We start from the raw sequence: 12,176 nt of genomic DNA, 5'->3' as shown, positions 1-12,176 counted from the left end.
TTACTCGCTCCCAGGGATGGCAATAGCTTTCTTTAGTCTACCTGGATGATAATGTGTTATGGACTTTTCCTCCAGGAACTTCTGCAAAACTCTTTTAAACTCCGCTATGCTCGTCGCCTTGACCACATCCTAAGGGGGTAATTTTCAAAGGAGTTATGCATGTAAATGTGACATACTATTGTAGCAATTTTCAAAAGCTATTTACTCGAGTAAAGTGCACTTACTTGAGTAAATCCTATGGACAATTCAATGGCATATATTGTAGCAATTTTGAAAAGCCCACTTACTTGAGTAAAGTGTATTTACTCGAGCAAAAACCAGTTTTGCTCGAGTAAATGCTTTTTAAAATCCACCCCTAAGGCAACAGAGTCCACTTTTTTATCACCCTCCTCTGCACCTTTTCTAGTTACGCTATGAGCTTCCTGAGATGGAGGTGACCAGATCTGCACTCAGTACTGTAGGTGCAGTCTCACTTTGGCTGAATACAGGAACAATATGATAGTTTCCATTTATTCTCCATTCCTTTTCAGATCATTCCTAATATTCTATTCGCTTTTGTGACTTGCGCCACGCACTGAGCTGAGGATTTCAATGTATTGTCCACAAGGACTCCAAGGTCCTTTTCCTGGGTAATAACTCACAATACTTAGTATTATTTTTCCCTACGTGTATCACTTTGCACTCTTCCACATTACATTTCATCTGTCGTTCAGTTGAGCAGTCTCCTAGTCTCACAAGGTCCCTTTGCAGTACCTTGCAATCTGCTGGCGTTTTAACCAATTTGAATATATTTTGTGTCATTTGCAAATTTGATCACATCACTCGCTCTTTCCTTTTCTAGGTCATTTATGAATCTGTTAAACAGCACAATATCAATCTCTGTGGTACTTCACTAATGATCTTTCTCCATTTGGAAAACTTTCTATTTCCAGCCTTGTAACTAGTTACCAATCTACAATACAACACTGTCTCCTATCCCACCCCTTTCCCAAGCTAAAGAGCCTGTGTAGCCTCTCATCAAAGAAGAGCCTTCCATCAACTTTATCATTTTTATCACCTTTTTCTGCATCTTTTCTAGGTTTGCTATATATATAAATTTTTGAGGTGGGACGACCAGAACTGCACACAATACTCAAGATTTGGTTGCACTGTGGCTTAATACAGAGGCAATATATTTTCTGTTTTATTCTCCATTCCTTTTTGCTTTCTTGACCATCACCATGCACTAAGCAGAGGATGTCAACATATTGTTCACAAGAACTCCAAAGTCCTTTTCCTGGATGGTGGATCTCAATACAGAATATAGCATTGTGTACCTGTACTTGGATTATTTTTCCTTATGTGCATCAGTCATAGAAAGAATCCAAATCTGTCAATCCACAGGATAATGGTAGGACAGCTCCCTTGCCTCTATTGCACCTCAGCAGGTTGTGCAAGCCAGAAAAGGCTATGCCTTGAATGCAGGAGTCCTGAGACCTTTCATGACTTTCTCCTACTCGGTCTGGGTAGAGCTTGGATACATACCATTCACCTGGACTAGGCTGGTATGGATGATAAGGAAGGTGAAATTTAAACTTATTTGTTAATTTCCTTTCCTTTAGTCCTGCCAGACCAGACGAATCCAGAATCCCATCCCCCAGGGAAGTTCAAGGGCTTTCAGTCGGACAAGTTCAGAATACAAACAGGAAGTATGTTGTTGCCCACTCTGAAAGTAGTTGGCCTAATCGTGCTCTTGGTATCAGAATTCACTTATTCCTTGGTCAGTGACCATGGAGTGAAATTTTTGGCTGCATTAGGTTTGGTTGCAGTAGTGATTTAGAAATCAAAGCAAAACAATTTCCTTTAGTTTTCTTAGCTTTGACATAGGATACTGAATTGCTGAAGGGGAGTGGAGCTAGATTTCAGCTTTTTTCTTCCATCTCTATCTGCTGTCAGGGTGACATAACTCACTCGTCTGGGCTGGTCTGGCAGGACTAAAGAAAAACAGGTAAGTTTAAATTTCACCATATTAGCATTTTTCATTCTCCTCTATCCTCTTTCATATAGTCCTTCTCCCAAAAATATGCTTCCAAGTTATCCATCTTAGAGGTTATATCTCTCTCATGTTGGGAATATGTAAAGACAAAAGGGGATTATGTAGGATTCAGAGGTGATATTTAAATGTAAAATCTCACTTTTGTTCTTAACAGCAATATTCATATGAATCCTGTAAGCCTTTGGGGTCATGGATTGATGATCTAATTCAACGAGTGAATTTCTTCGCAACGTGGGCCAATCAGGTCATCAGCTGCATACAGCACAAGTAAGACGTAGAAGCAGGAGGAGGAAAAGGGGAAAAGCATCATGAAAGTACCGGGAAATACCTTGCAATATACTGAAAGCTACAGTGTTGGCAGGGATGTTCAAAAATCAAGTTGACCATAAATGGGAGAAAAGACACTGCTTTTGATATTTCATAATTACATTTGCACCTAGCAGCAGTAATTCAGGACTTAGAAACATTTTTTAGCAGAAAGATATCCTGTTGATTTTGGCAAACAAAACCTCTCATATCCTGACTGACAACTTCATTAATACTTTTGGGGTGAAGGTGGCAAAGCTACCTGTAATGTTATAAAGTCATAATTTTTGCTTTGCATGATTCTTATAAATATAGTTTGGACTAGTTGAAGCATGATGTTTGTGTTGTAAGAGTTTTATGTTTTTCTTCTTTATAAAAATATCTCTGGTGTACACATAACCCCTGTCTTCATTTGGGAGACACATGGATCACAGGCAATCCCATGCCCTCCTGAGGTTCCCGTACAGGGTGGGAAAAGCCTATTTTTCAAGGCTCCTAGGGTTTTCTCACCTTTGGAGCTCTTTCACACACCAGTTCAGTTGGAAGAAATCACCACACAGAAGTTGACCATACATTTTTTAAAGTGCAGTAAAAACAATATCCACACCAATATTTATGGTCAGTGCTAGCTTTTTTGCTGCTCTGTGTGAACAATTAGTGTGCTGCCTCCTGGGCCTATGAAAAAAAAGCCCAGCTCCCTCCAGCAATCTTATTTTAAAAAATTGACACGCCCTCCCCTCCCCCTATGGATAGGGAAGGGTATTATATACCCTAGGGAAACCATATAGCCTTGTACATACTGCTGCCGCCCCCCCCCCCCCCCCCCCCCCCCCCCACACACAAACACACACTTACAAACACACTCCCACACCCTTTCCAGACACACACAATTAAATTATGCATTTATAACAAATTTTACATGACAAAGAACATTCAAAAGTACAGTTTTCTGAGGCAAAATCATCACTTACAACATGCATATTATATTTACCTGCACTGCTGTGGTGCCAGCCAGAAAATCCTGCAAAAAAAAAGACACTTGGAACTCCTATGGAATTACATTTTTTGCAATATGTGCTGGGTGTGGGCCTGGCCCTCAGAAAGCCATGAATAAACGGAATTAGCATTTCAGTATAGTAAACCTCCCATACCAAAACAACCCTAACTGCCAGCACTCAAACAGTAACAACCTTATGTACGAAAAGGCATCACTGCACATATTGGGCCGGATTTTCAAAGGCCTACGCGCGCCGGGCCTAGTTTAGAAAGGCCCGGCGACGAGCATAAAGCCCTGGGACGCGTGTAAGTCCCGGGGCTTTATTAAAGGGGCGGGGCATGGCCATAAGCCTCCGCATGGCCACTGTGCCAGGGATCACGCACAAGATAAAAAACAAGAAAAAGGTAGGGGAAGAAAGGGCAGGGGAGGTAGGGGAAGAGAAGGTGGGGTGGGAGGGTAGGGAACAGGGGAAGGCAGCGCAGCTCGGTGTGGGCTCTGTGTGCACAAGGTGCACAATTGTGCACCCCCTTGCGCGCGCTGACCCCCGATTTTATAACATGCACGCGCATGGTATAAAATCGCGTGTCCATGTGTGCATGCCGGGTAGCGCGCGCACGTATCTCTTAAAATCTACCCCATTACACCAAGCCCTAGAACACCAATACACCTTCTATTAGAAAAACAGATCAGACTGCTATAGATCCGTGCAGATCAATTATATGGTAGCAGAATACCTGACACCTTGCTCACACATGGAAAACACAGACAGACCCTAACCAAATACAGACTAAAGAGACCAGAAAGTATAAATAGAAACATGCAGAGAAGAACTGAACTGGAAACCACAACAAGCCAGCCTCAATAAGCAGAGCAACAATGGAAAACCAGAAACATTACCATTCTTCATAAAACATTAAATAATAAAATCAAGAAATCATCAATTATAATAGTAAAATCATAGTCATAAAAAGAATAAATATTTCAAATCAGCAAATAGAATATCCAAAATTTCCCAAACACCAATAAAATATTTCAAAACATCTGATGAACAAAAAAATCCAATAACTAAAATATGTTTTAATATTTCCCAAAAAACAATAAAATATTAAAAACAGCAGAAACATCAAATTACACCCAATAATTAAAACTGAGTATTTAAAAATCTCCTGCTCTCCATATCTTTTGATTTCCCATCGCCCTGACATTGTCGAGCATTGGGGGAGGTAGGGCCACACAAATTTTATCTTCACACGCACACAAACATATATGCACACATATTCATTCTCTCACCCATTCCATCTCTCATATACATGCCTATGCACTCTCACACATGCCCTCTTAATCCCTCACAGACACATTATGTGTGTGTGCCTGTCTGTGAAAGCCTGTATGTAACACACAGGCTCTCACAGGTACACACACACACCTGCACATAGGCACTCACAAATAGGCTCTCACACAGACATACACATGAACACAAGCTCAGACACAGACACACACAAGTTGTGACACAGACACATGTACACAGGTACACACACAGACAGTCACACACATGGCCTCCTTTCTCCAGGCCATGGTGTACTGAGCTCCCCCGCGGCCCTCTCCATCTTCCTCTTCTCTTCAGGCCATGGTTGTATGAAATCCACCAGGGCTCGCTGGCTTCCTTCTCTCTTAAGTTCAGGCCATGGTGGGATGAGCTCCGCCACGGCCCCATGGGCTAGTCTTTCCTTCAACTCTGCCGGCCTTCTCGTGATTGAGGGAGTGGGGGCAGGAAAGCTGTGAGCACACACACACACAGTTAACAGGGAAAACTGCTGTGGCCTTTCCTCACTTTTGGCTCCCAGCGGGTTGAGCTCCGCCAGCAACTTGCCTCGTCTTCCCGGCCTTTTCTCATTTTCAGCCGCTGGCAGGTTGAGCTCCGCCGGCAGCTCTGTGTTCTTTCCTGCTGCTGTCACCCCCTCAGGTATGCCGCCCTTTGCAAATGCACGGTGTGCACACCTGGTCGCACCGGGCCTGCCAGTATAGCATGGGTTAGTATACCAAGCAGTTCAGAAAATAAAGTCCAAAAGCTCAAAAAAATTCTCAGTCTCTCACTGTAACAAAATGCTTCACACATCCTCTGCCAGGTAAGCTTTCTGGAGCAGGAACCCTTCTCCCTTGACTCTCCCTGCTACCTGTCTCTGAATGCAGCTGGTTTTCTCTGTGTAACTCTCTTCCCAGTTCTCATAAGATGAGTTTCTAATAGAGCCTTGGTTTAGTCAATAACTCCTCAGTACCTTCCTCTATTAGGCAGTTTTTGCTTTGAGCTCCCACAAAGGACAATTCTTTCTCCAACCTCTCCAGAAATTCAGGCTCCCTCAGGACACACTCAGGAATCTCTCCTGAGACACTTCCTTTCTTCCTTGAAGACCTGAGCAACTTTGACCTTCAACTCCAGTAAATGTCAGCAGAAAGACCAAATTGGCCCATTTAGTTTGTCCATTTGCAATTCTTCCACTTTGAATAGATGAGCAGATAAAATCCAACACTCAGCCAAATACCAGGCCCCCAACTCCCAACATCTTTTACCCAAATTTTCAACTTCTTCTATAAAACTGCCCTCCATATCAGTCCCAAACTTGCCCAGAATCTGTTCAAATACTGGCTTCTACCACCTCCAGTGGTTGGCTGTTCTAGACCTTGTCATCTTCCTTTTTGATTCCCCTCAGTGACTTATTACCAATTTATTTACTTATTATAATTTACCCAGCTACCCATACTAGCAAAACCATTGCCTAAAACATCTGGCCTTGTCATGCTCATTTATGATTGAGTTGTAACTATGGTCATTTCATGCAGGTTACCCCAGTGCCTTCATAGAACCCGATGCAGTATTGTCACCGCTTTTTGGGTCGTAACCGCCGCTCTCTACAGGTTACCTCAGTGCCTTCTTGGAAGCATAGGCTGTTAGGGTCCTAACAGCTGTTCAATGCAGATTACCTCAATGTCTTTTTAGAAGTCTATTACAGTCATACCACTGGTGTTAGGGTCATAACTGGTGCTCCATGCGAGCTACCTCATGTGATGCCACTAGACCATGCTCCGCTGTTTACAACTAAGAATCCTTTGGGGTACATTTTAAAAGACAGTGCGCGCGCGAACAAAAGTACGCTGGATTTTATAAGATACGAGCGTAGCCGCGCGTATCTTATAAAATCTGGGGTCGGCATGCGCAAGGGGGTGCACATTTGTGCAACTTGCGCACGCCGAGTCCTGCGCGCGCTGCCCATTCCCCTCCGAGGCCGCTCCGAAATCGGAGCGGCCTCGGAGGGAACTTTCCTTCCACCCCCCCACACCTTCCCCTCCCTTACCCACCCTCCCAGCCCTATCTAGGCCTCCCCCTCCTACCTTTATCTGAAAAGTTACTACTGCCTCCGGGCAGTAGTAACTTACGCGCGCCGGCACGGCAGGCCCCGACACAGGCGCTGTGTCGGGGCACTCGGCCATGCCCCCGGACCGCCCACACGCCCCCGATCTGAAATCACACACCCCCTGGCCACACCCCCGGCCGCCCCTTTTTGCAAGCCCTGGGACTTACGCGCATCCTGGGGCTTGCTTGCGCCGCCGAGCCTATGCAAAATAGGCTCGGCATGCGCAGAGGGCTTTTAAAAGGATTATGTGCGTAACCCTTTTAAAATCCAGCCCTTTGTGTTTATCCCATAGCCTTTTGAAGTTTTTACTCTTTCTGACAGGGCATTCTAGGGATCCACCTCTCTTTCCATGAAAATACATTTCCTAATGTTATTCCTGCATCTTCTCCTTGAAGCTTCATATTATGACCCTTATTTCTACAACTTTGTTTCCATTGGAGGGTTTGCTTGTTGTGCATTATTAATATCTTTCAGTAGTTAAATGTCTTTCCACAACCCAAATACATGATGCTACACTTCTTTGTATCAAATCTTAACTACCGAGCAGTCAACCACTCCTCAAGGTTTCTTAGATCACTTTTCATTCCATCTACTTTCTCAGAATGTCCATGCCATTGCAAATCTTAGTGTCATCTGCAAAAAGGCAAACTTTTCCTTCTAACCCCTTGTGATTCCCATAGGCCTGGAGGCAGAAATTCAGTCTCACTCCAGCCTTTCTTAAAACATAATCTTTATTCACAGCTTCAATCATATACTCAACAGTAGACTGCTTTTCCCTTCAGACAGTGCACTTTCTCTACTCACAGTTTGTACTTCTTCGTCTCAGCTCTATGTTTGGACAGTGTTACATTACAGGAGCTGCCTTCCTCCTGGAGACCTCAGGCCTGGTCTGGTTATCCCCACCTGGATCCCAGCTCTTATTCCCGTCTCTGGTTACACTCTCTGAGCCCCACATGCCCCGCAGGATCCCGCCCATAGAGCATACTCTCCTTAAGGTGCAGGTAAATAGAGGAACACTAGGGGCACTGCCTCACACCCCTCTGCAATATCACTCACAAAAATATTGAACAGAACAGAACCTGCTTCAGGACCGATCATTAATCCCTTTCTCACCACAGAATGAATTCCATTTAACAGTACCCTCTCTTGTGTATTATGCAGTTTCTACTAGACACTCTGATCTCACTGAAAAACAGCCGGGGGGGAGGTGTTCAAATTACCAATTTGACAAAAGGTGCAATAAAAATAATAAATGCTGAAAACCTGGCTGAGGTACTAAAAGAAAAAACAAAAACTAGCACTAAATTATCTGAGGCAGATTATTTCTTTACTAGAAAACTCTGGAAGCTTCATTGTGCTAGACATTGCACCCAGTGATGTGAGGCAGTTGTGTGATAGGTAAACAAGTTGTCTTTCGAGTCACATCTTAGTTCAAGCTAACTTTCCTGTTTTTGTGCAAACATAATCGAATGTTAAACAGGTCTGAAAGCTGCCAGAGACAAACAAACAAGCAAATTTATGTGTACGTATACATGTGTAAGATTAGGTGTTTCTGAGCGTGGACAGAATTTGCAGTATTATTGAAGGATGTGTGGTGAGACCTCCTCCTGCACGCTCCAAATATCTTTTTCCCCCCAAAACATCTGCTTTTATGACCATTACCATTTGTTTATCCCCATGATATTCATTCTTAAGAGGTCAAAAAGATTTTGGCTGAATCGCCTGTTAAACGTAAGGCACCTGGTTGAAATCTTAAGGGCCGATTTAAAAAAACGCGAAGAACATGAAAGGGGCAGATATGCGAGTGGCCGGGCTGCGCGTGCGCCGCGGGGATTTTCAAAGGCCTGCAGCCATGCGGGTATTTGCCCGTACACGCAGAAGATCGGGTTTGGCCAAAAGGGACGGGCTGGGGTGGGGTCTGGGCGTGGCATGGGTGGGCCGGGACAGCGCCATTAGACACTGTCCTGGCGAAGCGCGGGCTGGTAGCCAACCAGCGAGCACAACCTGCTACTCCTCTGGGGAGCAGGTAAGTTTGAAAACAAACAAAAAGAAAAAGTTAGCAGGGTTTTAGGGGTCAGGGCGGAGAAAGGGAAAAGGGAGACAGGTTAGGTAAGGAGCATAGGAAGTTCCCTCCCAGTCTGCTCCTTTAGTGAGTAACTGGGAAAATATCCTATCGCGTCGCCACGCGCATCTTATAAAATGTACCCCCCCTTATGCACATGCACCTGCTGATATAAAATCTGGTGCGCATGTGGGCACGGTTAGCAGATTTTATAACATGCGTGCGTCGACGTGCCAATGTTATAAAATGTGCACATGGACGCCCACGTGTGAGTATAGCAAATGTTGCTTACCTGATGTAACAGGTGTTCTCACAGGACAGCAGGATGTTAGTCCTCACAAATGGGTGACATCGAGGATGGAGCCCTGTACGGAAAACTTTTCTGTCAAAGTTTCAACAAGCTTTGACTGACACTGGCACACTGGGTGCACTGAGCATGCCCAGCCTGCAATTATCCCTGTGAGCCACAGGTGTCTCCCTCAGTCTCGTCTTATAGCTAAAAAGCGCAAGCGAAACTAAAATAAAAGTATACAGACCCAACTCCGCGGGGTGGCGGGCGGGTTTCGTGAGGACTAACATCCTGCTGTCCTGTGAGAACACCTGTTACATCAGGTAAGCAACATTTGCTTTCTCACAGGACAAGCAGGATGGTAGTCCTCACAAATGAGTGAGTACCGAGCTGAGGATGCCCGGGAATGCACCAGATACACCGCAGATGCGCAAAGGCGTAACGACTGAGGTGGAAATGGGAACGGAGGGCATCCGCAACACCATAATGGGTTCGTGGAAGGATGTTGGGTAGTGAATTGAAAAAAGTAAGAATAGGCGGACTGGCCAAACATGGAGCATGCCGGCTAGTCAAATGTAAGCAATAATAGGCTGCGAAGGTATGGAGAGGACTCCAGGCTGCAACCTGATAAAAAAGTACAAGCAGCAGTAACCAAAGGGAAGCTGTTAAGGCTAAGACGGACACAACAGTATGTGGATACCCACAGTGTTGTAGTGAAATGTCTGCTTGTTGGTAGGAAAGGAAATATAGACCACTTAATCAGAAGGATTAGGTCTGTGTGGCCACTGGAAGTAGCAGCTTGACCCTTGCATGAAGGAAAGAGTCAAGTGGAATTCACATGGAATGCAGTGCAATGTAGATAGAATGTAAGCGCAGCATTACTGTCCAGGAATGTGGAAAACCCAGTCTCTCCCTAGGGCGAGAGAGAGAGGTTAGGAAAAATTAATAGAGTATTTCCTGAGGAAAGGCGATACAACATCTACCTGAAAAGGATAGAAAGTTGAATGCGTAGAACTACTCAGTGGCAGAGGAACGGAGTCAGGTGAGTATGGAAAGAGTGCATAACTCACGGACCCTGCTGGCAGGAATGACATTAAGAGGGAAAGAAGTTCCCTTGCCAAACTGTGGAAGAGAGGAATGGAAAGGCTCAAACGTAGAATGTATGAGACTTATAAGGAGAATATATATGTTCATTCCGTGATTAGAGAAATAGAGGCGGCTTGATCAGTGGATAATCCATGGTAAGCCGACTCAGAGAGGATTACCGAAAACGGGAACCCAACTCCCAAAACGATACACCTCCTAAGAGAAAGGTGTATCTATGTGGAGGATGTCTGGAGAACAGAATCCGAGGGAGTAAGAAAAAATGGTGGAAAAGTAAAAGGGGTAATACCTCTTTTTTTTTTTTTTTTTTTTTTTTAGCGTCAGGAGGTAAAGCCTGTCATATTAAACGGCAAGATTTATGTTTAGAAGGTTTTGTGACGCTACCAGAACCTAAGAACATCAGTAAGTCTATGATTTGGGACTGACTGGTGAGAGAATAAAAGGTTACTGATATGATGGATTGAGAAGTATGGGAAAGCATACTGATCTCAGTCAGGGAGTGGGGAAAAGAATACTGAACCCCATCCCAGTTCAACATTAGAAGAATGCTGGCTACGAGAGGCAGCAGAAGAGATATATTGAAGAGGCCTTTGATGGAAGAAAAGGCATCTAAGGGAACGCATAGGAAACATGTGCAGGGAGCAGAACCTGTGCATCGTATGGAATGATGCAGACGCCAAGGAAAGTTTAGTTAAACTCAGCGTTAAAAGATTTGCCCTGTACACATGTAATTGAGACCATTCGAGAGGATAGAACCTACGTGGAGAAGGTCAGATAGAGCGTTCATTAAATCTCTTAGATATGTGGCCCAAGGTCGCATGAAGTGAACAAGGGCCAAGGGTAGAGCTGCGCAGCTGTCTAGCAGAGCAGCTAAGAGGTAATGCGTGCTTATGAGTTGGAAAGCACATTGTCCCTATGCTGTCTGTCTGTATGCACAAAGAATTGTTGCAAAAGCAGTATTGGAAGGCATAAGGGCATAACTCATGGGTGCAACGTCCAGGAAGTTTATGAGAAACTATGCTGGAGTGCAATAGATGCATAATGGGTTGAAAGCTTTCAGGAGAAACTTTATAACCCTAAGGAATTGCGAGCATGAGTCGAAGGAGACTAGGTCCTAGTTCGAACTGGGATAAGAATCAGGGACGAAAGCAATGAAACCACTTAGGTCCATTGAGTATAGAATGTCACTGAATATAACCCATAGCAGTTTTGAATTATGAGAAAAATGCATAGTGGGAAGAAACCCCATAGCCCAACCATGAAAAGTTGAAAGGCTGAGGTTATGGAAAATATGCGCAGGGACATATAACAATGTATCAGAATGTCTGTGCGCATGCTGGACAAGAGGGTCTTAAGACTGTGGTGTCCAGAAGTGTTACAGAAGGGATTTATGGCAGTGACAGTAATCCCAGTTAGTAAATGTATAGTGAGTCCTGAAAAAAGTGAGAGCTCCTTGCATGTACTGAAAGTGGTTAGCAGTAGTCTATGCAAGGAAAGTGAATGATGTTACACTCCGCAGAGAAAACAGCATTCACCAACAGTGATGCAAGAGACAGTTCACTTACCGAAGCTGGTGCCAGCGGCAGAGCTTGGGGTTGTAATGTTGACTCACCATAAAGCACATAGAAACATTAAAATAATGTACTTACTGCAGTATGGAGTGATGGTAACCAAAGATACCATTGTACCTGTGACGTCTAAAGAAAGTTGGATTTTCTTAGGTCCAGGATGTGCGGAGAGTAACTATTTTCTGTTAAAAGAAAGAATAGTGCAATTAAAACTCCCCAACCCCCCTCCCTTCTCCCCTCTGCACTTCGTAGCGCCTGGGGGAGTATACCGGGACTTTGGTACAAGGTGGGGTGGCCGCTCTGATATCTGACCAGATGGGAGACCAGGAGGTGTCCCAATGGAGGATATCATGTAGGCTCCTGCAGGTGTGTGAGCGGTAAGTGGTACCCGCATTTCTGTATGCT

General features: G+C 44.4%; 1 protein-coding gene across 2 annotated transcripts in view; it reads left to right on the top strand.

The window, feature by feature from the left end:
• Positions 1 to 12,176, top strand: part of DNAH14 (dynein axonemal heavy chain 14) — a 461,040-nt gene that overhangs the window by 418,347 nt on the left and 30,517 nt on the right. For both annotated transcript variants that reach the window (XM_029593090.1, XM_029593089.1), the window contains one exon: positions 2,190 to 2,302. In XM_029593090.1, the coding sequence (XP_029448950.1) occupies positions 2,190 to 2,302 (113 nt within the window). The remainder of the gene's footprint in view (positions 1 to 2,189; positions 2,303 to 12,176) is intronic.

The sequence above is a fragment of the Rhinatrema bivittatum genome, chromosome 3, assembly GCF_901001135.1.
Source record: "Rhinatrema bivittatum chromosome 3, aRhiBiv1.1, whole genome shotgun sequence".
Classification (NCBI taxonomy): Eukaryota; Metazoa; Chordata; class Amphibia; order Gymnophiona; family Rhinatrematidae; genus Rhinatrema; species Rhinatrema bivittatum.
This window is presented reverse-complemented; position numbering and strand designations above follow the sequence as displayed.